We start from the raw sequence: 23,599 nt of genomic DNA, 5'->3' as shown, positions 1-23,599 counted from the left end.
ATTGAGGGCTTTACAATGAGAAAGGGGTGAAAGAAAGAAAGGGAATAAATGAAACCCCTAGGAGAGGGGGTTCTGTCGTGGTGTCTGTCCCTTGGACTGGCTCTCTATTTATAGCTGCTGGAGTGGGCTTTGGGCCTTCGTAGGCGCGCTCAGCGCGACACCCCCTCGCTCAGCGCGTGTAGATCGCGCGCTTAGCGCGCGTGTTGCAGGCTTAGCGCACGCTTCTGTTAGATCGCGGGCTTAGCGCGCGTGTTGCAGGCTTAGCGCGTAACGCGCGCTCAGCGTGCGTATTGGACTGGGCCTGCTTCAGATTTTCTTCTTTTCTTCAATTTTTCTAGCTTTTTTGCTTGTTACACCTCCAGTTTTTATATCTGCAGCCAAAATTCAACAAAACATCAATTCTTTAATATTTAAGCCCAAATAACTGCTAAATAATTATTTTTAAAGACAATTTTGCCTTATTTTCTATCATCAAAATACAATTATTTAGCAGTTATCAAAATCCCCCAAATTAAAACTTTGCTTGTCCCCAAGCAAATCAAATTAAAAGCAGGCTCCGAATACTTCAACACTTTCAATGGCTACAATTTCTCAGATTCCTCCAACTGGTCCTTTCCGCATTTGTCATAATCCCACAATGGAAGCATAAATTACATCAACATGAAATTGGTTAGTATCGGAAATCAATCAAGTTGGTTTGCCTCACTTTCCTCACAAGGTTAGTGTTTATCTCTACGCACAAGTGTTTGGGGTGAGTGTTTGAAATTTTACGACCTGCAATTAAGATTCCCAAATTTGCACTTCATCTCAGTTAAAGTTATTCTTACTTACATTTGGTGGATCACTAAGGACTTTTATTGGCTTGTAATGGGGCCTGGCTAGACAATAAATCATGGTTTTTCTGGGATTTCAAACTTATGGTTATAAGAGAGCATTCATCCTAGAAAAACTTATACTTAGCCTAGGCTTTATTTGTTTTTCAGCCTTAACACATATGCAATCTATTTTTCTTATTTCCAACCTTAGTACTTATGGCACTTTTTTTTTTTCTGCCCTTATTTTCTCTTTTTTTTTTTCTTTCTTTTTTTTTTTTTTTTTTTTTTGGAAAGAGACTTTGGGCTAACAAGTTTTTTTTTTTTTTTTGGGTGCCTTATTATGTGCTACTTTTACATTCCCAAGACCATCTTCATTCTACCCATCCCCCAAATTAGGGGTTTATTATGACTAAAACCTTTATGCTCTCTTAGAACCCTAAAATAAGGTTAGAGATATCACAATCAGGCTCAGGGGTTTTATTTAAAAATAATAATTACTAATTTTGGCTCAACAAGGGTGCAAGGGATAAATTTCATCACAGGTTGGCTTTTTGGCTATGTGGCTAAAATAAAAAAAACATGGCCTTGATCATATCCACCTTATGTAAATAATCTAACAGTCTAAGAATGATGTAAAATTAGGAATTTAAAAACAGACGTTCTCTCATAATTAAGTTCACACAGCTCTCCAGGACAAGATAAAGTTATCGGCTTACCGGAACGTGATCTCTTTCCATCAAGCTAACCTTTTCTCTCTTTGTGATTCATGTCTCACTGTTTGACTAACTCTTGCTTCCAGAAAACCAGTATTTTCACAATTGTCATGTAGCATTTCAAGTGTTGAATCCTTCAGAAAAAGCCTAAATAGTGACTTCACAGATATCATGCAATTTTTATTCAATGACTAAATTTAAACTACTGAAATTAAAATGCATAAAATCATAAGTAAAGAAAAGAAATAACACAACTACCCAAAAAAAACAACTGCAACTAACTAAAGAAAGATAGGGTAAGAAATCCTGGGTTGCCTCCCAGTAAGCGCTTCTTTAACGTCATTAGCTTGACGAGTCAAATGCCTTCAAGGTGGCATGAAGGTCACAAAGAACACATCTTCCTTGCATTTTCGCCTCTTAGCTAGAGACGCCATGAAACTCATGTATACTGGAAACACCTTCCATATTGTAGCAAGAAAAGTGCTGGTGGTCAAGAAGGGAAGGACACTTAAGGGTTTATCATGTTTTCCATGTCTTTCTTCCTTGACTATCAGTTGATGAGGAGTGGTATTGACTTGGAGAATACTTTCTTGTTGAATTTTTACTTGTGAGTGCTTCTCCCATTGTTGTGTTTTCTCCTCATTTCTTTCTATCTCTTCCTTCTTTTCTTCTTCCACATCTTCCTTAGTTAAAATTACCTTGCACTCCTTTTTGGGCTTCATCTTAGTATTTACCGCAAAGGTTTCGGTGGGCCTTTCAGCAACTAGCTTAGCTAATTGTACTTCCAGATTTCTGATTGCTGCATCAGTGCTCTTCTGATGTGACCTTGTTTCCTGCATGAATTGTACCAGCAATTCTTCTAGCCTAGTGCTTTCTTCCTGTGGGCTGGGCTCTTGGTCGCATAGAATGACATAATCATTGGCCGCCATATTCTCTATTATCTCAATAGCTTCTTCTGGAGTCTTTAACTTGATCTTCCCACCGGCTGAGGCGTCAAGGAGCTGCTTGGAATGGGGTTGCAAGCCATCAATAAAGATGTTGAGCTGGACTGGCTCGCTAAACCCATGTGTAGGAGTCTTCCAAAGTAACCCATGAAAGCGATCAAGGGCTTCACTCAATGATTCATGAGGGTGTTGGTGGAAGGATGAGATTTCAACCTTTCCCTCAATGGTCTTGGACTCTGGGAAATATTTCTTCAAGAACTTCTCCACCACCTCGTTCCATGTCCACAGGCTATTCCCCTTAAACGAGCGAAGCCATGTTCTTGCTTCACCGGCCAAGGAAAAACAAAATAAGTCAAGGTGGATGGCATCTTCAGGCACTCCTACTATCTTCACCGTGTTGCAAATGTCGACGTATGTGGCCAGGTGTGCGTATGGATCTTCAGTTGGTAGGCCGTAAAATAGATTCCCTTGAATCAGTTGGATCAAGGAATATGGATATGAGAAGTTGGCCGTCTGCACCTCTGGTCTAGCTATGCTGGTGAAGTACTGAGGTATAATAGGGCTAGAGTAATCCTCTAGCGTCATTCTCTGTGGACGATTTTCTGCCATGATGCGTTCTTCGAAGAAGGAGTGTGCACTGTTAACAAAAGAAATAACTACCGTGCACGTTATCACAGAATAAATAAATTTTTTTTTTTAAATTTTTTTATTATTTTTTTATAAAAAAAAAAAGAAGAATAAAGTAAGAATGAGTAAAGAGAAAAAAATTGAATAATAAAATAAAACAGCTAAAATAAATAATAGATAAAAAAACAAAAAACAAAATAAAAATAAAAATAGAGAGTGAAAACTAATTGCTTACAAATTGGAATATGCAATTAATCAAGTACGAAAAACAAAGTCCCCGGCAACGGCGCCAAAAACTTGTTAACTCATTGGCAAGTGTACCAAATCGTTACAAGTAGTAAAGTTCTCGGAAGTCCGAGTGTCGAATCCACAGGGACTTTGTTTGTACTTAGATTAATGCAAATCCAATTTAAAAGCAAGAGATAAGAATTTAAAATAAAAGATAAAGAAAGATAGAAGATAAAGTAAAGAAAAGATAAGATATTTAAAGATAAACTTAGAAGAGAAAAGAAAAGATAAGATAAAAGAATTAAAGATAAAATTAAAAGATAAAGAAAAAGATAAAAGATAAAAAAAAGATTTAGATAAAAGATAAATTCAAGATAAAATAGTGTTAGGAACTGACTTGCCTTATCTGCCTAGGATGTATGAGTTTATGATTTTTTCTTTATCAATTCAGGTGATTTTATCCCACCCACATCTATTCATTTACTTGCCCCTGATGCCTCACGATGACAAGCCTATTTTACCTATCTATCCCCCAAATGCCTTTGCAAAGACTCAATAGATAAAATGCATGAAGTTCTAATTCTAGATGTTTGCTTTGACGCATGGGCATAATGCAACCACTCTATGCCTAGCAATGATTTTATTATGATATCTTTTCTTCTTGTTCTATTAGAAGTTATCCTCTTCCGAGCGTCTAACCCCTAAAACTAATGCATGCATATCTTCTTTAAATCTTATTTAGAAGTTACCCTCTCCCGAGCATCTAACCCCTAACAGAATATAAAGATGAGTATGCAAGGTAAAAACAGAAAAGAAAATAGGAAAGAAAAACCTGGTATTGCATTGATAAATAGTGAAGAGTACATCATACATCACATTGGCTTCTAGGCCTGCCAGACCCTAACTAAGGGTTTAGCCACTCATGGCCATTGAGGGCTTTACAATGAGAAAGGGGTGAAAGAAAGAAAGGGAATAAATGAAACCCCTAGGAGAGGGGGTTCTGTCGTGGTGTCTGTCCCTTGGACTGGCTCTCTATTTATAGCTGCTGGAGTGGGCTTTGGGCCTTCGTAGGCGCGCTCAGCGCGACACCCCCTCGCTCAGCGCGTGTAGATCGCGCGCTTAGCGCGCGTGTTGCAGGCTTAGCGCACGCTTCTGTTAGATCGCGGGCTTAGCGCGCGTGTTGCAGGCTTAGCGCGTAACGCGCGCTCAGCGTGCGTATTGGACTGGGCCTGCTTCAGATTTTCTTCTTTTCTTCAATTTTTCTAGCCTTTTTGCTTGTTACACCTCCAGTTTTTATATCTGCAGCCAAAATTCAACAAAACATCAATTCTTTAATATTTAAGCCCAAATAACTGCTAAATAATTATTTTTAAAGACAATTTTGCCTTATTTTCTATCATCAAAATACAATTATTTAGCAGTTATCAACCAGCTAGGAGCACCGGAAGAAGCACAGCAGGAACAGATGGCCATATCTTCCAAGTCTGTGTTTTTTATACCAATCTTAGATGGAATATTGAATTATTTTAAAGTGTTGGATTCTTGGGGGCAGATTTGGGATGTTCTGTCAAATGAAGAAGTTGTGGACATTGTAGCATCTGCTTCACAGTCTACTGCTGCTAGAGCAGTGGTTGAGTGAGCTGTTGGGGCATGGAAGACAAAATTTCCTTTTTGTAAGGTTGATGATTGTGCCGCAGTTTGCCTCTTCTTTGATTCTGATTCAGATTTCAAGTCAACAGATACGAAACACAAGTTGATACGGGGGCATCTATTTATCTTTCATTTCCTTCGACAGCATTTGAGGGAATAGGGGGGTTATATATATATATATATATATATATATATATATATATATATATATATATTTCTTATCTGGAGGAAAAGGGGTACCGGGCTTCTTTTTTTGTTGTTGCTGGAGGTCATTTTCCTTCTCTGTATATTTGGTAGATTTGGAGTGTTTGTAAATCCAAGTCTCTAGATTCATATTATATAGTCTGTTCTGAAATCTGCCGTTTTTCATTTGCATCATTCTTAGGTTATAGTTTCCAATTTAGTCTGTGAAAACATGAGAACTGGAAAGAATTGGATTTATTTCTTATGGACTTTTGTGTCAGGTTTTTGTACCTCCATGTTGTGTTGCCGTCAGGGATTAATGATATTGTCTGTGTGATCCTATTATGGGTTTTGTGTGGAAAATTTACTCTGACGGAAATTTGTCTTTAAGCTATACGAGTAAAACTGTATTTACCTTTTGAATTAAATTTTATTATTCCATGATTTTAACTTAATTTTGAGAAGGATAAATTATTTTTTAAAAAAGGCTTATTTGTCAAGGGAAGGTGTGCTAAGTACTAACCCACGAAGGAATGAGCGAAGTGAGGATGGTAACATGTCAAATAAATTTGGAATTTAGATCCCAAAATTTTGAAGTGTTAATTATTGTAGGAATTTACTCATTTCATGATAAAACTTGACATGGAGTACCGGACTTAAAAAAGAAAAACTTGACATGAAGTGGAGTTCGAGTCAAGTTTTCTCTCAAGGCAAACTGGATTTATTCTCCGTACGCACTTATTAAACAAGGTTAAAATAGTTAGGTTTGATTGACATTTTGGCCTTCAAGGTTGTCTTTATAATTTTTTCATATACCAAAAAAGTTATAAATTTTAAGTTCTGTACACACGTATAAGTTAAGTTTTAATCTCCGTTATCAACGCAGCTAGTATGTATGTGGCACTATTCACGTTGGAAAGTGATTAAAAAGGTCGATAGAAACGCGGGTCCACGAATATTCGCGTCCTTTTCTTGTATTGGTGTCCACTTGTCATTGTTCCTTGTCTACTCCGGATACTATCTGTCCACAAACTCTCTAGAGTTTTCACGCAAGATTTCCTGTTTCACAGAAATGGCTGATAGTGTTGTTGCTTTTGTGTTAGATAACTTGTCTCGGCTGCTTGAAGATGAGCACAAGTTGCTTTCTGGCGTGGAGGACAAAATCAATTCTCTGTGCAATGAGCTCAAGTTTATAGACATCTTCCTCAAGAATTCTGAGGGCAAGCGCAGTCATGAGATGGTGAAAGAAGTGGTGAGCCAAATCAGAGATGTTGCCCACAAAGCTGAAGATGTGGTTGACACCTACGTTTCCAACATTGCCAAACAAAAACAGAGAAGCAAACTGAGCAAGTTATTCCACCTCAAAGAACATGTCATGGTGCTTCACCAAGTCAACTCTGACATAGAGAAGATCAGGAATCGGATCGATGAGATCTATAAGAACAGGGACAGATATGGCATTGGAGAAGGTGAATTCCGAAGCGAAGAAGCTGCTGCAGAAGCAGAATCACTCCTCAAAAGAAGGAGGGAGGTGGAGGAAGAAGATGTAGTGGGCTTAGTGCATGACTCAAGCCATGTAATTCAGGAACTCATGGAAAGTGAGTCACGTCTTAAAGTTGTTTCCATAATTGGAATGGGAGGATTGGGTAAGACCACTCTTGCCCGTAAGATCTATAACAACAATCAAGTGCAGCTGCGGTTTCCTTGCCTTGCATGGGTTTCTGTGTCCAATGATTACAGACCCAAGGAATTTCTTCTCAGCCTTCTCAAATGTTCAATGTCATCCACATCTGAAGAATTAAGTGAGGTAGAACTGAAGAAGAAGGTAGCAGAATGGTTGAAAGGGAAGAAGTATCTGGTAGTGCTTGATGACATCTGGGAAACCCAAGTATGGGATGAGGTTAAAGGAGCCTTTCCAGATGACCAAACAGGTAGTAGAATTCTCATAACAAGTCGCAACAAAGAGGTGGCACACTATGCTGGAACTGCGTCTCCCTACTACCTTCCCATCCTCAATGAAGATGAAAGCTGGGAACTCTTCACAAAGAAGATTTTTAGAGGGGAAGAATGCCCGTCTGATTTAGAGCCTCTGGGTAGATCCATTGTGAAAATTTGTGGGGGTTTACCACTTGCCATTGTTGTTTTAGCAGGACTCGTTGCCAAGAAGGAGAAGTCACAAAGAGAGTGGTCAAGAATCAAGGAAGTGAGTTGGCATCTTACAGAGGATAAGACTGGAGTGATGGATATACTGAAGCTTAGCTATAACAACTTGCCTGGAAGATTAAAGCCTTGCTTTCTGTATTTTGGAATCTATCCAGAAGACTATGAGATCAGTGCAAGGCAATTGATCAAATATTGGATCGCAGAAGGGTTCATACAACCACAAAAAACTGGAATTGCAGATACAACAACAGAACTGGAAGATGTAGCTGACTTTTACTTGGATGAGCTAGTGGATCGCAGCTTGGTGCAAGTGGCAAAAAGGAGGAGTGAAGGGGGTGTCAAGACATGTCGGATTCATGATCTTCTACGTGATCTTTGCATGTCAGAAAGCAAGTCTGATAAGTTTCTGGAGGTTTGCACAAACTCCACCATTGATACCGTCAGTAATACCAATCCCCGTAGAATGTCCATCCACTTGAAACGAGACTCGGATGTCGCTGCAAACACATTTAACAAATCATGCACTCGTTCTATGTTCATCTTTGGTAGTGATAGAGCGGACCTAGTTCCTGTTTTGAAAAACTTCAAGTTGGCCCGTGTGCTTGATTGTGATATGTTTCATGGGTTTTCGTCTTATTCAGTCCCCAGAGATTTGAAGAGGATGATCCATCTAAGATACTTGAGAATAAAAGTGAAGCACCTTCCAGATTGTGTATGCAGCCTTTGGAATCTAGAAACACTGCATGTAAGATATCGTGGGACAGTATCCAGTAAAATTTGGACGTTGAAGCGACTGAGACATCTTTATTTGAGTGGGGATGGGAAGTTACCAGTCCTCATGCCAAAAGCAAATAGAATGGAGAATCTCCAAACCCTTTTGTTATCAGGTAAGCATCCACAACAAATTATTTCCCTGTTGAACAGTGGCATATTTCCTAGGTTGCGAAAATTAGCTTTGCGCCTTCCTAATGAATCATGTATGTTATCAAGTCTAGAGCGCCTCAGCAATCTTCATAGCCTAAAAGTAATTCGCGGTTTTGAACTTCCATCAGACACCAATGCGTATCCATCAAATCTTACCAAGATAACCTTGGATCTAGCTGCATTCCTTGATCCCCAACCTTTCTTGAAGACACTAGGACGACTTCCCAACCTTCAAATCTTGAAACTAACTCCAAACATCCGTGATATTCTTCTTGATATTGGCAGGGGAGAGTTCCCGCAACTTCAATTGCTTCATATGAGGCAAATACATGTAAAACAATGGAGATTAGAGAAACATGCAATGCCTCGACTTCGACATCTGGTCATTGATAAATGTTATAGATTGTCTGAGCTTCCAGAAGAACTTTGGTCATTGACTGCCTTACGACTGGTGCATGTTTTGTGGCCCCCCAAAGAATTGGCTAACAGTCTAAAAGATTTGGAGCCCAGGAATGGCTGTAAGCTCATAGTCTCTAATGCTTCACAACCGTTGGAGCTAAGTGGGTCTGTACAATATTTACATTTCCATTTTCTTTGTCCAAATAAATTTCCAATTTGAAATAGCAGGAAATTCAAATTGAGAATGGATGTTGCTTCCTTGCCGTGTATGGAGTTGTGTCTCATGATTACAGATTTATATTACCTAAAGTATTTTTTTCTTTTTGTGAATAATATATTAAATTAAGGGGGCATCATGTAAAACAAAAGTTTTTAGTTTGTTGGAAACCATATGTTAAAAAACTTATGTTTGATATATATTGTTAAAAACTAACATTAATGTATAATGGTATTTTTTAAGAATATTTTTAAAAAGTTTTCATGAAAAACTTATGTGTATATATAGCTTAACTGTATCTAATTTTAAATTACTAACCATTCCTCACAACATATTATTACTACACTACAAAAGTGATCCTACAAGTAATTAACTTTATCATAGTCGTCATAGCCATCGGAAATTAACCATATTCCTTCACATCCACTCAAAAGAAAAAGAAAAAATAAATAAATTCATTTAGCACGTCTAATTGTTGAAGCTAATTATTCAAATGACTAAGAAAAATATTATAAGCTAATTATATGAAACTAATTGCAAAACACGATTATGTTGTGCTTAATATGGTTTTCTGCAAGGGAAACTTCCTGCAACTCCAAGTGTTTCATATAAGAGGAATAAGAGTCAAATATTGGAGATTAGAGAAAGATGCAATGCCCCAACTTCGACATATGTTCATTATCCAATGACCTGACTTGTTTCTTCCTCAACAACTCTGGTCAGTGACTATGTTACTACTAGTGCATATTAAGTCTCCCCCGGAATACTTGGCTGACAAACTCCAAAAAGTTGTGTTGATGAAAGGTTTTAAGCTCATAATCATTTAGTGCTTCTCATAACTGCTGGAATAATGGCAATGCAAGTGGGTTTGTCCTTTTGTCTGACATTGCTGAGTTTTGTTATAGTCTTACTAAATCCATCATGATAACGTGTAGTGGTTCTTATCATTCTGTATCTTTCTAATCTTATTGCCACACGTGTTGTGACATTGCTGAGTTTTCATAAGAGTCCTCATTCCTTTTGTTATAGTCTTTCTAATCTTTCTAATCTTATTGCCACACATATTTGTACTTTTCTGTTCTTTATCTTCCCTTATGCTTCTGCAATCATATTAATTCAGCTTCATCTCTTTTCTCTCTGTTCTTTATTTTATTATTTTTCTGTTTTTCTGGCCGAGTGATAGAGAGGAGTAAAGGAATGAGGACTTGTTTCAAGTAAGAGTAACTCCAAAATAGCAAAGAGACTGAAAAGGGAATTTCTGAGTAATGATTTCTCTGCCTTCTTTCATTCCGTGCTTGGATACATATAGGATAGATTTTTCCCCTAACAACCTGAGGATACGAGTAATAAATTCAAACAGAACTCAGATTCTAATAACAATATGAAAATGATCAATTTTAGGTGATAAAAGTAATTACTCTTAAAACTAAATGGTAGAGCTAGTGTCCAACGTAGTCCTTCGGCCACACTGAAGTAGTCTTCTCAAGCTTGGGTCTCTTTTTATGGGGCCCAACACTCATTTCTTGTGTCCTTGTGTCACTTGGACCAACTGGCCTATAGTGATAAGACATATTTGTTATGTTCGTAACACCGAGTTTCTATTAGAATGCTGTTACTTGGAATTTGAGAAGGAATTGGAGTGAAAAAATCTTACTGAAAGCAGCAATGGCATTGCACTTAATTGTGGATTGAAGCCATTAAATTGTGATAGTGATGTTTTGCAACCGACTGTTGATTGCAAAGGGTATATATGGTCTTGTTCAAATCTATCTGGAGCACCTTATTGATCTTGTACAAATCTATGCGGATTCACACAAAGATGATCCAGTGAGGCTTCTCAAATCTGTTATAAAAGTATTTTAATTAATTTACTATTAACAAAATCAAACTAATAATCCCAATTATTCACTAATAACCAATAAATCATTGCGCCACATAACAATTAGATTGGTCAATGTTATTAGGTAACGATCAACTCGGGCAAATGGACGAAGGCATCAAAATTGTTACTTTTGAAAATCAGAAGGATCCAATTTTACAATTAGAAATCGAAGAAGTTGTACCTGTTCTATCAGCAAACATACGAATTGTTCTAAAATTAGCTCCAAGTAGTCCATGACACAACAGGTCATTGGATTCTCCTTGACATCTGGCCGAACAATTACCTTAACAAATGGGTTATGGTCAATACCTGCTACTTCAGATTTATCATCAAGGTACTCAAAAAGTATGTTGGTGAGATTTGAGTTTCCACGCTGAAGCGCACTGATACAAGTCATTAGTTGTTGCATCATCCTAGCATTGTTGACATCAATCACTACAGAATCATCTTGGACTCGAAGATTCTCGTATGATGTGGTGTCTATGGTTTTCCATTCACAGCTTTATCAGCGAAATAGGAATACACAGATGTGATGGTCAAAACCAAGAATGCTGAAAGAGCTTTGAATAGGAGACTAGTTGAGTGTTGACATACCTTTGGAAACAGACTCCAAAGGAAGATGAAGATCTTCAACATGCTCCATTCTCCAAATAGACAGCTGAAGGAGGAGCTGAGAGCATAACAAACAAGTCCAACAACAGTTGAAACAAAAACAACAAATTTCCATACTGCTACCTGCTTCAGCCATGTCACGATTTGTGTGGTCAAAGAATTCATGTTCTATCTGAAATGGGTATAGAGAATTACTTTCACAGACAGATATATGGAGATTATAGAGAAAGCATTTTCCAGAAGGATGAGAAGCCCATCCGTTTCTTCAGATGAAATTTCTAGAAAAGGGATAAAAAAAAACCTGGTCTCGGATAACAAGTATGAAATTTCCACCAAAGGAACCATAAGTCTAATAATGCAACTCATCCACACTGAAGAGTCAACTACCACACCAAAGTGTCAACTCTCGCATTACAAGACAAGTTTCATGAAAGGAAAAAGTTGAAATGCAAATTAAGCAAGTTCACTTGCTAATTTTGTAGATGTAATTAGTATTCACTGCATACAAGTAGTTAAGTTTCTTAACTACTTATATTGATTAATTAATGATCTAATTTTACCTAATTCAGATAAATATTTACTAATGATTCTTTCAAATTAATTAGTATCATTTCCTTATTTAGTTTAATAGATTCACTTTCAATCAAAAATAATAAAGATCTCTGTTACCACAGGAATTTTGTTGCACTTATGTGAAGTACTCTTCAGTTTGCAAGTTGTAAAATTCGTGTATAAAATTCAAGACAATCTAAATCTAAGAAATTTAAAATTTAAAATAAAAGATAAAGATAATAGATAAGATAAGATTAATGGATAAAATTAGAAGATTTAAATTGCGATAAAGATAACTACTTCTACGAAATTCAAATAAATAAAATCTAAATCTACTAAATCTAAATGCTTACTCCTAAAACTCAACAGTAAAATAAGAAATAACTACTTCTAAGAAAAACCAACAATAAAAATAGGAAATAAAATCTATATAATAAAATCGCTAAAACCTGACAAGTTTAATTAGCCTAGATATATGAATTATGGATTTGTCTGTTATCAATACCAATAAACTAATTTTGCCCCACATCTATCCATCTACTTGTCCCTGATGCCTCATGATGACAAGTCTACCTTAATCACCTATCTTCCAAATGGCCGGTGCGAAGACTCAATAACTAAGATGCATTAAGTTTACATTATACTAAAGCATGGGCATTGAGGCATTAAGTCATGCTAACCCAATGATTTCTTTCTTTTATTGTTCTATTAAGCGTTACCCTCTCCCGAGTGGCCTAACCCTTAAAACCGATTCACGCATTCATTCCTTATCCCTAATTAGGCTTTACCCTCTCCCGAGGGGCCTAAAGACTAACAGAAAACAAAGTCCGAGATGCAGAATAAGCAAGAAAGAAAAGCAGATAAAAGAAACTGGAAGGAAAAACCCTCTAAAAGATAACCCGATAATTTTCTCCTTTTAGTGTTCTCTTAAGCGTTACCCTCTCCCAAGTGGCCTAACCCTTAAAATAGATTCAAGTATTTATTCTTTACCCCTAATTAGGCTTTACCCTCTCCCTAGTGAACTAAACCCTAACAGAAAGCAAGTTCCGAGATACAGGATGTAAAAAGAAAGAACGGTAAATAAATAAAGAACCTGGAGGGAATTCCTCTTTTTATTGATAACTCTTGAAATGCTCCATACATCATTAGCTTTTTAGGCCTGCCAGGCCCTAGCTAGGGGATTAACCACTCATAGTTATGAGGGTTTTACAATGAGAAGGGGGTGAAAGAAAGATAATAAGAATATAAGAAAAGGGAAGAAAAAGGAGAGAACTGAGTGCCAGAGGTTTGAAAACTGAGCTATCAGGAAGTGTGTCGCGCTTAGCGCCTTGCCTTCTTGCGCGTTGGGCGCGTCCTGCGCTTAGCGCCTTGCTGGACTTGGGCTTCTTTTGATTTTCTTTTTTTTTCCTTTATTTCTGCTCATTTTTGCTTGTTGTACCTCCCTTTTTCACATCTGCAATCAAAATTCGAATTTAATTAAATCTTTCTAAATTAAAGCATAAATAATTGCTAAATAATTAATTCTAAGTTAATTTTAGACCGATTTTCCACTATTAATTCACTATTATTTAGCAGTTATCAATCTCTCTCAGTTATTAAATAGATTCATTTCCTAAAATATTTTTCCCTAAAAAAATCCAAATAATATTTAAACACCATAATTATATTCATCAATTTCATTTATTTTAAAAGATATAAAAAGAACAATAGCTTTTTTGCCTATCTACTATTGTCCAACATATATTTTCTATGCAAGATTTTTATGACACTTTAAAGAGGTTATGAGATTCAAAAGTTGACTATAGAACAACAACATAATGTTACGTTGAATAGAAATAGAAGGAGAATTGATATTTTTGACGGAAGAAGGAGAATAGTTATTATTATTTATTGGAGGGAGAGGTATTATAAAAATTATTGTTTTTTCTAAAGGAATTGAATTTATTTAATAAATAAGAAAGAAAACTGCTTTTTTTTTAGGAAAAATATCAGGAAATGAAAAATCGATGAATCTAATTATGGTCGTTTAAAAAATGAATATAGTAATGTCTTTTAAATATTATTTTTATCTTTTTCGAAAGAGATAAGTTATTTTATTTGGAGATAAAAATATTATAGGAAATGAATCTATTGATTAAATGAGAGAAATATTTATTATTTTGATTGAAAGTGAAACTATTAATCTAAATAAAGAAAAAATAATAATAAATTTGAAAGAATCATTAGTGATAAGTGTTCATCTGAATTAGGTAAAATTAGATAATTAATTAGTCTTATTTTGTGTAATGTTGCACACATTAGAAAAAAAATGTTATATTTTTTTGCCTTTCATACATGCCTTGCATTTTTTTCATATTTTTAAATTATTTTATTTTTGGCTAAACACAAGGTATCTCTTGATTGATCCTTTGAGGTATTGATATTCAAGGATTGACATCTTCCAATAAATGTTATTTCATATGCACAAACCCAAGGATCGAAACTCAAACCATGCTTGAAGTTACGGGTGGGAATAGGCCAGGTCGGCTTACAGGGACCTATGACCTGGCCTACATAAAGTCTGACCTGGACTGACTTATTTAATTAAAAGGTTAGACTCAGACTTTTTTAAAAGCCTATTAAATTAAATAGACCAGGCTTAGGCTTATTAAAAAGCCTTATAAGCCTGATAGGCCGACATATATATATATATATATTTTGTACCAATTTATACTTATATTATTTTTTGGGTACAATTAATTATTTTTTTTAAAACTAACGGACTTTGATTACACATTACTGCTCTATAACTTCCATTTCTATAATCAAGTAAGACTTTAATTACAATTTAGGTGTGACTCATGTGCCCCTTTAAAAAGGCTATCAAGCCCGGCTAGGCTTTTAAAAATGTCAGGCCGAGCCAAAATAAAAACCTTTGATAGGCTATAGGCCAGACTCAAACCTCAAAAATTCATCGTAGGCTAGGCTCATGTCTTTTAAAACCTGGTGTGGCCTATTCCCACCCTACTTGAAGTGCATGATGATTTGTCATTCCATAATTAATGATTTGTCATAACTAATAGATTTCACCAAATCGACACATAATATTGTAGAACATGAATTTTAGTACACACACATTTAGCTATTTTCATAACAAAAAAATGGAGGGTATCAAGCTTCATAATTAAATCAAATTTGACTCTTTTTGGGGATCTAAAATAAAAATATCTTGAATTTATTTAAAAATAGTTATTGAATTATGATCAATTCAGCAATAATAATCTAGTATGATTTATTTTGAGGTAGCTTAGACTTTTATTGTTATTGTGGTGTCGTGGAACTATAATTCAATCACAGAAGTACAGTGTATCAAGTGATTGAACACAAATAATTAATGTGTTGAATTTAAAATTGAAATCGTTTAAATATTATTCGAATTCGATCATTGACAAAAATAATTTTTTATTAGACTTTAGCAACATATCCCGTCCGAACTCTAAATTAGTTAGATCAGGTTTTACTTACCTCCAAGCATACAAGATGCCCTCTTCCAGAGCCAGGACTCCTAAGATGACCCCTAAGATGACCTTACATACATTTACTGGCAAAGTTGGACAAGCTAATGTCTTGTTTAACTATATCTATATATAAAGGGAATATCCTCGTTTACACATTTTCTTATATGTTTTTACCCCTTAATTATATTGAAACCTTGTTTACATAATTGTCTTCACAGCATTTTGGATATTATGTTTAATCTTAAATTTAGTATGATAATTGTTTCTCGCCTATCAACAAAATTGTTTTGCACATGATAAACCCCAAGTTAAAAAAAAATCTAGTTTAGAAAAACAATCCTAATCCTAAATATCTCAAAATTTAGTTGGCAAGTGGCTGTCTACTTTGATATTTTCTTTTTGCTACTCCGTAAATAAATGCTACGAATTGTTAACAGCAATGCATGACTTTAACGAATTCAGAGTTTAGACAAAGCTGGCTACGATTCAGGTAATGAAAAAGCTTTAGGTGTGTGGTCATTTTCGTCTCCAACTTTTAGGACATTTTCAAAATTTCGATTGCAGTGAAATATGTTAAATAATAGAATCAGTTAACACTATAGATTAGAGATTTAGGCTGATGGTAATTAGAAATCAGCTATGGGGTTTCGTGTTCTCACTTCAGAATTAATATTTGGTATAAAGATAGGAAGAAGATCGCTCCAAACACGGGGGAAGGTTAATGCTACACTGCACATAAACCACTACTTGAAATAAACAGTACATTGCGCTTTATCTCCTTTAACTAGAGTAAAACAAAAGCAAAAATATCGTTGATTGGCTCAATCAAATTCCATCGACACAGAATCTCTCTAATTACTAATTAGTAGTTAGAACAACCAATTAACTCTTAACTTGTCCTGCATATCAAACATCTTTCATGAACTAATAAAAATAAGAACTCGTAAAACTCTAATATACTTTGGAGGAATATTCTGATCCTTAAGGGACTAAAGAACGGATTCAGTTTTTTAGGACCAATAAGGTTAAAATATTCGTACATGAACTATTTGTAAATCGTCGAAGTATTTGTTAAACTTTTTGGAATAGAACCAAGCAAATCTACTCAAGGAAACCCAAAAAACGTACATAAATGATATAACATACAAAATTGCTTGATTCAGTAAAATACATACTGATACTATACTATTCTAAGCCCTGCACAAGAAAAGAGTTGATGAAACCAATGACCAATATAAGAACCACCTCAAATGTTACAACACAAAGGTTAATTTTGTAACTCGTAGCTCTTACTTGAAAATCCTTTTTCAATCCTCCACTATGATGCTAAGAAGAATAACATACAGTAGTATTTATAGTACACGACTACAAGACTACAATTTTGTGATAATCAAAACATTGTATTTTAATTTTAATTACACTACAAATACACAAGAAGAACTAGTAGCAGCTTCACCTTCACTTTCGGCTACCAGTTGATCCACTGCTTCCCTGAAACAAACCATTGAGTCTTGCTTGAATTTCCTCCGTTCCATACTTAATATACTTATCAGCATGCTTTCCAAGCTCAGGAACACTCTGAAACCTTGCAACAAAGTTTACATACGCAGGAAGCAAGATTTTCTCAAGCGAAATTCTTATTTCTTCCCTAAGCTGCTCATCAAAGACAAACCATGAAGACTGTTCCTTGCATATCTCCTCAAAAACTGTGTTAAACGACTTGAGTTTCTCCTTCATTGACTTTGCCAAGTTAATATGGGGCATTGACCCATTACTATCCAACTTCAGAATCCCTAATAGCTTATTCCACGAGCTTCTTTGATAGTGCACATGGAATTGCCTAACTTTTGCAGCGTGTTTTCTGATCCAATCTTCTCCCAAGAGGGTTCCCAATTCACTATCTTTGGTCTTCTGAACAATGTACCTCCCATTGTTCATCAAGAAAATATAACACAAAGCAGGGTCCTTGTAAATTTTGGACTTTGCTTCCAAATTGCTCTCCAACAGTTCCATAATCCAATCCATTTGCACTGACAGAGAAGAAGAGGAAGGAACCCTATCATCAAGCTTTGGGTACTCTTTCAAGCCATAGTCTTCAAAAACCTGCTCCAAGCTCTGCCGTGACCGACATGCGGCACGGAGGTAGTTCATCACATAGCGAGTGATCGGATGAAGTCCGCCACCAGGAACTGCAATCTTTGCCGGGTCCCGGCGAATCAAATTCTCCAGCTCCATAAAAATTCCCCTAATCGCTTCCCCCAACCTCTTCCAAATCGTAATCGCTTCATTCCTGAGCGACACACTAAACTGATCAGAAAACAGAGCCTCGAACTCCGGAAATAGGTCACGCAGCGTCTCGAACACGTCGAGGATTCGGAACAGCCTTTCCGGCGACCGGCTCCCGATCGCGACGGCGTCGGCGAAATTCAGCAGCTGAATCGCCGATCCGCGGCAGACCTCCATGAAAGAGAAGTCCGCGGCGGAGGCGAATCCGAAGAAGACGCGGTCGCAGAGACGGCGCTCGCTGGGGAAGAGGATCTTGAGAGCGACGTTGGAGGCTTTAATCCATTTCTCAATCTCGTCTTCGAGGTCCTGCCACGTCATCTTGTGAACCTCCTCGATGCTGAGCTTCTGTAACCCTAATCTCGACACGCTTTCTTCCAAGAACTCCCTCCGGCAACTGCTGTACACATGCGAGCACTCCTTCCCGAAGCCTCCTGCCACCATTCGCTTCGTGATCTCGTGCAGGTCGTTGATCGTCCCCGACGGCAGTGCGTCGATGACGATGTCGAAGTCCGTGACCGGCAGCGCCACCGGAATCTGCTCCTCCTCGTCTCCTCCTCCTATTCCAACGTTCCGCGCTTCTTCTTCTTCTTCGTCGACGTCTTCGTCTGACTCGAACGGCAAATTCCCCGCTGAGTCGCCTTTCCGGTGGCTCCGAGTGAGGTCGAAGGCCTCGCCGCCGCGCTCCATGAGCGAGCGGAACTCGTCCTCGAGGCGGAACATGGCGTGCTGGAGCATGTCCTCGGCGCGGACGAGGCAGGCGGCGACGGACTTGTCGGAGGCGAGGTGGTTCCACTCGGCGACGACGGCGACGAGCTCGTCCACGGCGTCGAGGAAGGCAGCAGAATCGGCGGCGTCGGCCCAGATTGTGCGGTCGGAGGAGACGTAGGGAGAGATCCGGCGGTCTAGGGATTTGAGGGAATGATCCAGTGCGGCGCAGCCTCTGGGATCCACATCTGCGCCCTTCTCAGAAAGATTCTCTCTCGAGAATCTTCCATCGAAGTTCGATAGTATTTGGAATATGTCATCAGACATGGTGTTGTTGTGGCCCAGCGTTTTGGCTATGTGCCGCGCCACAGCGAGTAATTTCTCTTCTCCGTTTTCGGACATTTCTCAGCTCAAGTTAGTTTGCTTCAATTTCATCACTTGCACGGAAGGAAAAGAAGAGGGGCAGAGAAGTGTGGAATGACCGTTATGCCCCTTGGGAGACGCGCTTTGTTGAATAAGTTGAGGGCAAAAGTGGAAAACGGAGACAACGCGGAAATAGAGAGCAGAGACCAGAGAAGAAGAGAGTGAACGTGGGTTGCGGTTTCTTTGATTGGTGGTAGCTTTGTTTTTTTCTATTGCTTTTATGTTTTTATTCGTTGATTTTAGTACTTGATAATTCCAATTTCCAACCTTGCTATTAAGTCTTTTGACCTTTGACTCCACTTTTTAATGCAAAAATAGAAAAAAATGGGGAACGACTGGTAAATATCGATGTGATGCATAATTCTATTTCTTAAGTTGGATTTTTTGGGTCACTAATTTTATCTTTTTTGTTACTGTTTAGATTTAGTATTTATCTTCTCTCTCGGATCATCAGCAAAAATAAAAAAATAAAAAAACAAAAATTATCTTCTTTCGGAACCCAATTGGTCTATGAATCTTTTGATTAATCTTGCCGTTCTTCGTGTCGTTAGTTCTCTTTGCTTTAATCACACTTTTCAGGACGTTGTTCAGTCGTTTTCAGTGTGAAATATCGCAGGGTTTTTTTAATAGGAAAATCCAATCAGAATACTTTTTTAACCACTTTAGATTAAAATCAACTTGCAAACTTTATCTTATATAAGTACAAAAACTAGGTATTAAAATAATCTATGGCGTTTATTTTTTGTGTAATGGTATTAAATGCTTGAAATAAAGTATTATGAGTAAGATGTTTCTTTTTTGAAGCCTTCCTTGAGAGTTGAGACCCTTCTTGATATCTGTTTTCGTGCTAAACAATGGCAGGTTCAATTTGCATATGCCAAAAGATGTTCTATGAAAGCTAATATGGCAGTGTGGAAGTGGTGGCGGATGAACTATGAAAGCATTTTGGTTCCCACCATAAACACTTAGAAGACATTTGATTCACAGGAAATCATATTTTTATTGAATATGAAGATAACTAGGAATATTGTTTTCTGGATATATTAAAAAAAAACATGTTTAGTTACATTTTAATATTTTTAGGATTATTTTAAAAAAAAAATTAAAAATAAGTAAATAAAAAGTAAAAGAGAAGTTACATGTGATTTCTGAGTCTGACTTCCTATATTTTTATGGACCTCTTAATGAGAATAAAAGTGTTAAAAAACATAATAAAAAAAGGAAACTGCAACATTTCAGTCTTTCAGGTTTTTTCATATTTTTATGAAAATATCATATTCTCATCCTTTCCCATGAGAATAAAAGTATTAAAAAACATAATAAAAAAAAAAGGAAACTACAACATTTCAACCTTCCAGAATCAACAATACTTAAAAATAAATTTTAAAACTTGTAACAAACATAAAAAATATTAAATTCCCATATTTATATTTTTGGGAACAGATTTTTAATCGTAAAACAACTACATCCTTAATACTCCAGAAGTACCTCTTGTGAGCTAACAGAGGAGAGGTCCCAAAATCTGGCACATGAACTAACAGAGGAGTGGTCACAGAATCAGGCACCTGCCCTAGCTTGCCAATAATGAATCTCAAACATAGTTAACCATGCATAAATCATTTTGGATAATCTTCTATCATCTACAATAATAACAAATGCGATAGATAAATTTGGTTCATATTTTTTTTATTAATTTTACCTCTTATCTATCATTTATAATCCTATATTTCTACCGTAAAAAAAAATCCTATATTTCCATTTTTGTAATTCTCTTCTCTATTGCTCACTTTGCACCAAAGAGGACCCGCTATAAACAATTCTTTTAGTCTTTCACATTCCATTATATATATAATTCATATGAAAAAAAAATGTTAAAAATATTATAATTAAAATAAAATAATTATGAAAAACACGGTTGCATAAGGTAATTTAATTGAAATCATATCAATAATTGCATAAGATGAATTTGGACCAACAATAGAGGTAATAATACAATCATCAATTTATCCCAAAATATGAATAGTTCGTCAACTTCATAATACCAAAAATGAAACTGTTATTTGAAGTGATTTAGCTAGCTAGTTAAGCTATCTACATATCAAGATTTGCTAAAAGCATGCAGTTGAAAATGTAATGGTGAGAACCAAAATATCAATCAAACCCTTATTATTTTATTAGATGTGTTTCAATTTTCTATTTTTCAATATGAATTCTTAGACACTCATTAGTATGATCTAATGGAATAAACAGAGTATTAATCTACTACTAGCATTTCATTCATATTCAGCGGGGGGAAATGGTATATTTACAACAGTTAAACGACCTAGACTACTTTAAATTGAGTAACACGGTTGATTAAAAAAAATGATTTTTAAAAAATTTATGATTTGTGTTTGCACGTGTATACATTTTACCAAAGTCAGTGTTTTTTTTTTTGTATTTTTTTAATCCAAAATCTCAGTGTTACTGTTTAATACTTGTATCTTTACCCTTTAAATTACGTAGAGTCCATCTTTTAGACTTTAGAAGAGACATTAAGCATCCATCAAAAAAATAAAAGAGAGAGAGGCATTAAGCACATTCTTTACTAGTCAATATTCTTTAAACTATTATATTTGTTGTGAAAAAAAATATTATTTCAATAATCAACTATCAATTATAGATACAAATGAAGAAGTGTCACCTAAGTTCCTGGTCAATCCTGCCAATTAATATGTTCCTTACACAAACTGGTTATTTTAACTCATTCACTCAAAGAGGCAGTCATTAGATTAATCGCACCAAATGACTGAATTATCAGTGCAGTGCCGTCTAAAGGGAAAAATTTCCATCTTGTAGTCAATTATCTGATTGGATCAATAGGTCTTAACTCTTAAGTAGTCAGGACTCAGGATAAAAAAGCCTTGTATCTTCACTTCCAAATAAACCAAGATGTTGTGGTCTATAACTCTGCCTCACTTTCATGTGTACCAAAGAAACTTTGTATTGACTTGTTAGACTAAATGTTGTAAGGAGAGGGGCTTGTTAGTGATGTGTGATTTTATTTCTTTGCCGTCATAACCATCTGTTAACAAAACAAAAGATTTATTCCCTGTTACTACTTGGACTTGAATTTGAGTCAAGCCTGTATTCTAAATCTATCTAAACTTAAATATCATTTCTTTCTCTTCTGGCATAGAATTATGGAAATCTACCCAAACTTGAATTTGAGCCAAGTCAATCTTAAACATGGAAACAAAATAATAAGGAAACAGATGTTTGTGATTTTGTATTGAAACATACACTTGTATACATCACCTGGGCACAATTCCTTTAGAACTTTGTGATAATAAAGTTTTTGTTTTCTAAATCTACGCTAACTTGTGTAGACTTTCCTTCTCTTCCGGCATCAGACTCATCTGCTTCCTTACAAGAAACAAATTGTTGAGTCGATCTTGAATCTCAAACATTCCATACTTGATGTACTCATAAACATGCTTTCCAAGAAATTCCTGAAACTTTTCAAAGAAGTTTCCATATGCTGGCAACAAGACGTTTTCTATGGATTTTACTATTTGTTCTCTTAACTCCTCATCACAGACTGACCATGCTAACTGAATGTTGCACGTCTCATCGAAGTGTTCATTGAACCAATGGAGTCTGTCATTCATCAACTCGGCCGCAACATTAAGCTCCGAATCATTGATGTCCAGCATCAAAAAGTCCACAATCTTTTCATGAGCTTCTCTGATAGAGTTCAAGATTTTGTTGGAATTTTGTTGTGTTTTTTTTTTTTTTTTGTGCCAATCATTGCCAAAAATAGGTCCCAGTCGATTCAGTTTTTCCTCTTGTTCTATGAACCTCCGATTGTTCATGATGAAAACATAACCCAAAGTAGGGTTATTGTAATTTTTGGAGTTGGCTTCCAAACTGATAGAGTTCAAGATTGTTTACCAACAAGGTCTTCTCAGCAAAAAAATCAAGAACAAATCTCCCGAGATACTAAGAGTTATTTAAAGGGTTAACCTCTCCCAGAGATATTTTTTCTTGCACGAATCAAGAATTGAACCATGTTAGTCATTTAAACATAACTCAGAGAAAATTTTCACTAAATTATTTGATATCCTTTGTGCTTATTATTTTATTGATTGCGTTTGGTTATTCAATTCAGTGTCACACAAGCTTACATTTAATATTAAAAATAATTAAAATTTTACTTAATAAATAAATATTTAAAATACTTTATAATTCATAGTTATAGGAATTATATCTAATACCAAAAAATATTATAGAAACTAGTGGGTAGATTATGAGGTACACTACCACCCACTACACATTACACGTCACCTTTAATCACATTTTTTGTCTATAACACTTAGTTAAAATGTTATTACAAAATTTTGATAAATTTTTGTAGTTAATTATAATTGATAATATTACTCATATTTTGATAGTAAGAACTAAAATAAAATTAAAATATAAAATATAGGGACTAAAAAGATTACTTTCAAATTATATGGACTAAAAGAGAATTAAAATAAAAATTATAAGGATTAAAAAACTCACTTTTAAAACTATAGGGACTAATAGAGAATTAAAATATAAATTATAGAGACTAAAAATACCACTTTCAAACTATAGGGACCAAAAAGGTAAGAATCGTAAAACTATAAGAACCAAATGAGTAATTTAACCTAACATTTAAAAAATGACATCAAATATAAACAAATGTCACTAATATGTTTTCGCAATTTGATAAAATGTCACAAAAATATATTAATAACATTTATTTATATTTAA

General features: G+C 35.8%; 3 protein-coding genes across 5 annotated transcripts; 1 reads left to right on the top strand and 2 right to left on the bottom strand.

The window, feature by feature from the left end:
• Positions 1-6,184: 6,184 nt before the first annotated feature.
• On the top strand, positions 6,185-8,893 carry LOC100787796 (disease resistance protein RPP13). Its single transcript, XM_014766534.3, has one exon. It carries the CDS (start codon positions 6,233-6,235, stop codon positions 8,864-8,866), a length of 2,634 nt encoding a protein of 877 aa, XP_014622020.1. The 5' UTR covers positions 6,185-6,232; the 3' UTR covers positions 8,867-8,893.
• An 849-nt stretch (positions 8,894-9,742) lies between these two features.
• On the bottom strand, positions 9,743-11,661 carry LOC100787275 (uncharacterized). Of its 3 annotated transcripts, XR_001384506.3 has the most exons (3): positions 11,340-11,661; positions 10,518-11,245; positions 9,743-10,417 (listed from the first exon to the last, which is right to left on the bottom strand). XR_001384506.3 is itself a non-coding variant. In XM_014766611.3 (2 exons), the coding sequence occupies exons 1-2, from the start codon at positions 11,491-11,493 to the stop codon at positions 10,870-10,872; spliced, it is 510 nt and encodes a 169-aa protein (XP_014622097.1). In that variant the 5' UTR covers positions 11,494-11,661; the 3' UTR covers positions 9,743-10,869. The 3 variants fall into 3 exon arrangements, 1 of the variants encoding a protein (XP_014622097.1); XR_005888248.1 differs by having other exon boundaries at positions 9,743-11,245; XM_014766611.3 differs by having other exon boundaries at positions 9,743-11,225.
• A 4,958-nt stretch (positions 11,662-16,619) lies between these two features.
• LOC100803694 (exocyst complex component EXO70B1) lies at positions 16,620-19,023 on the bottom strand. Its single transcript, XM_003544857.5, has one exon. The coding sequence runs from the start codon at positions 18,797-18,799 to the stop codon at positions 16,865-16,867; it is 1,935 nt and encodes a 644-aa protein (XP_003544905.1). The 5' UTR covers positions 18,800-19,023; the 3' UTR covers positions 16,620-16,864.
• Between the last annotated feature and the right edge of the window lie 4,576 nt (positions 19,024-23,599).

Source organism: Glycine max, chromosome 14, assembly GCF_000004515.6.
Source record: "Glycine max cultivar Williams 82 chromosome 14, Glycine_max_v4.0, whole genome shotgun sequence".
In the NCBI taxonomy this organism is placed as follows: Eukaryota; Viridiplantae; Streptophyta; class Magnoliopsida; order Fabales; family Fabaceae; genus Glycine; species Glycine max.
Note: the sequence above shows the minus strand (reverse complement) of the source record. Positions and strands in the feature narration are given on the sequence as shown.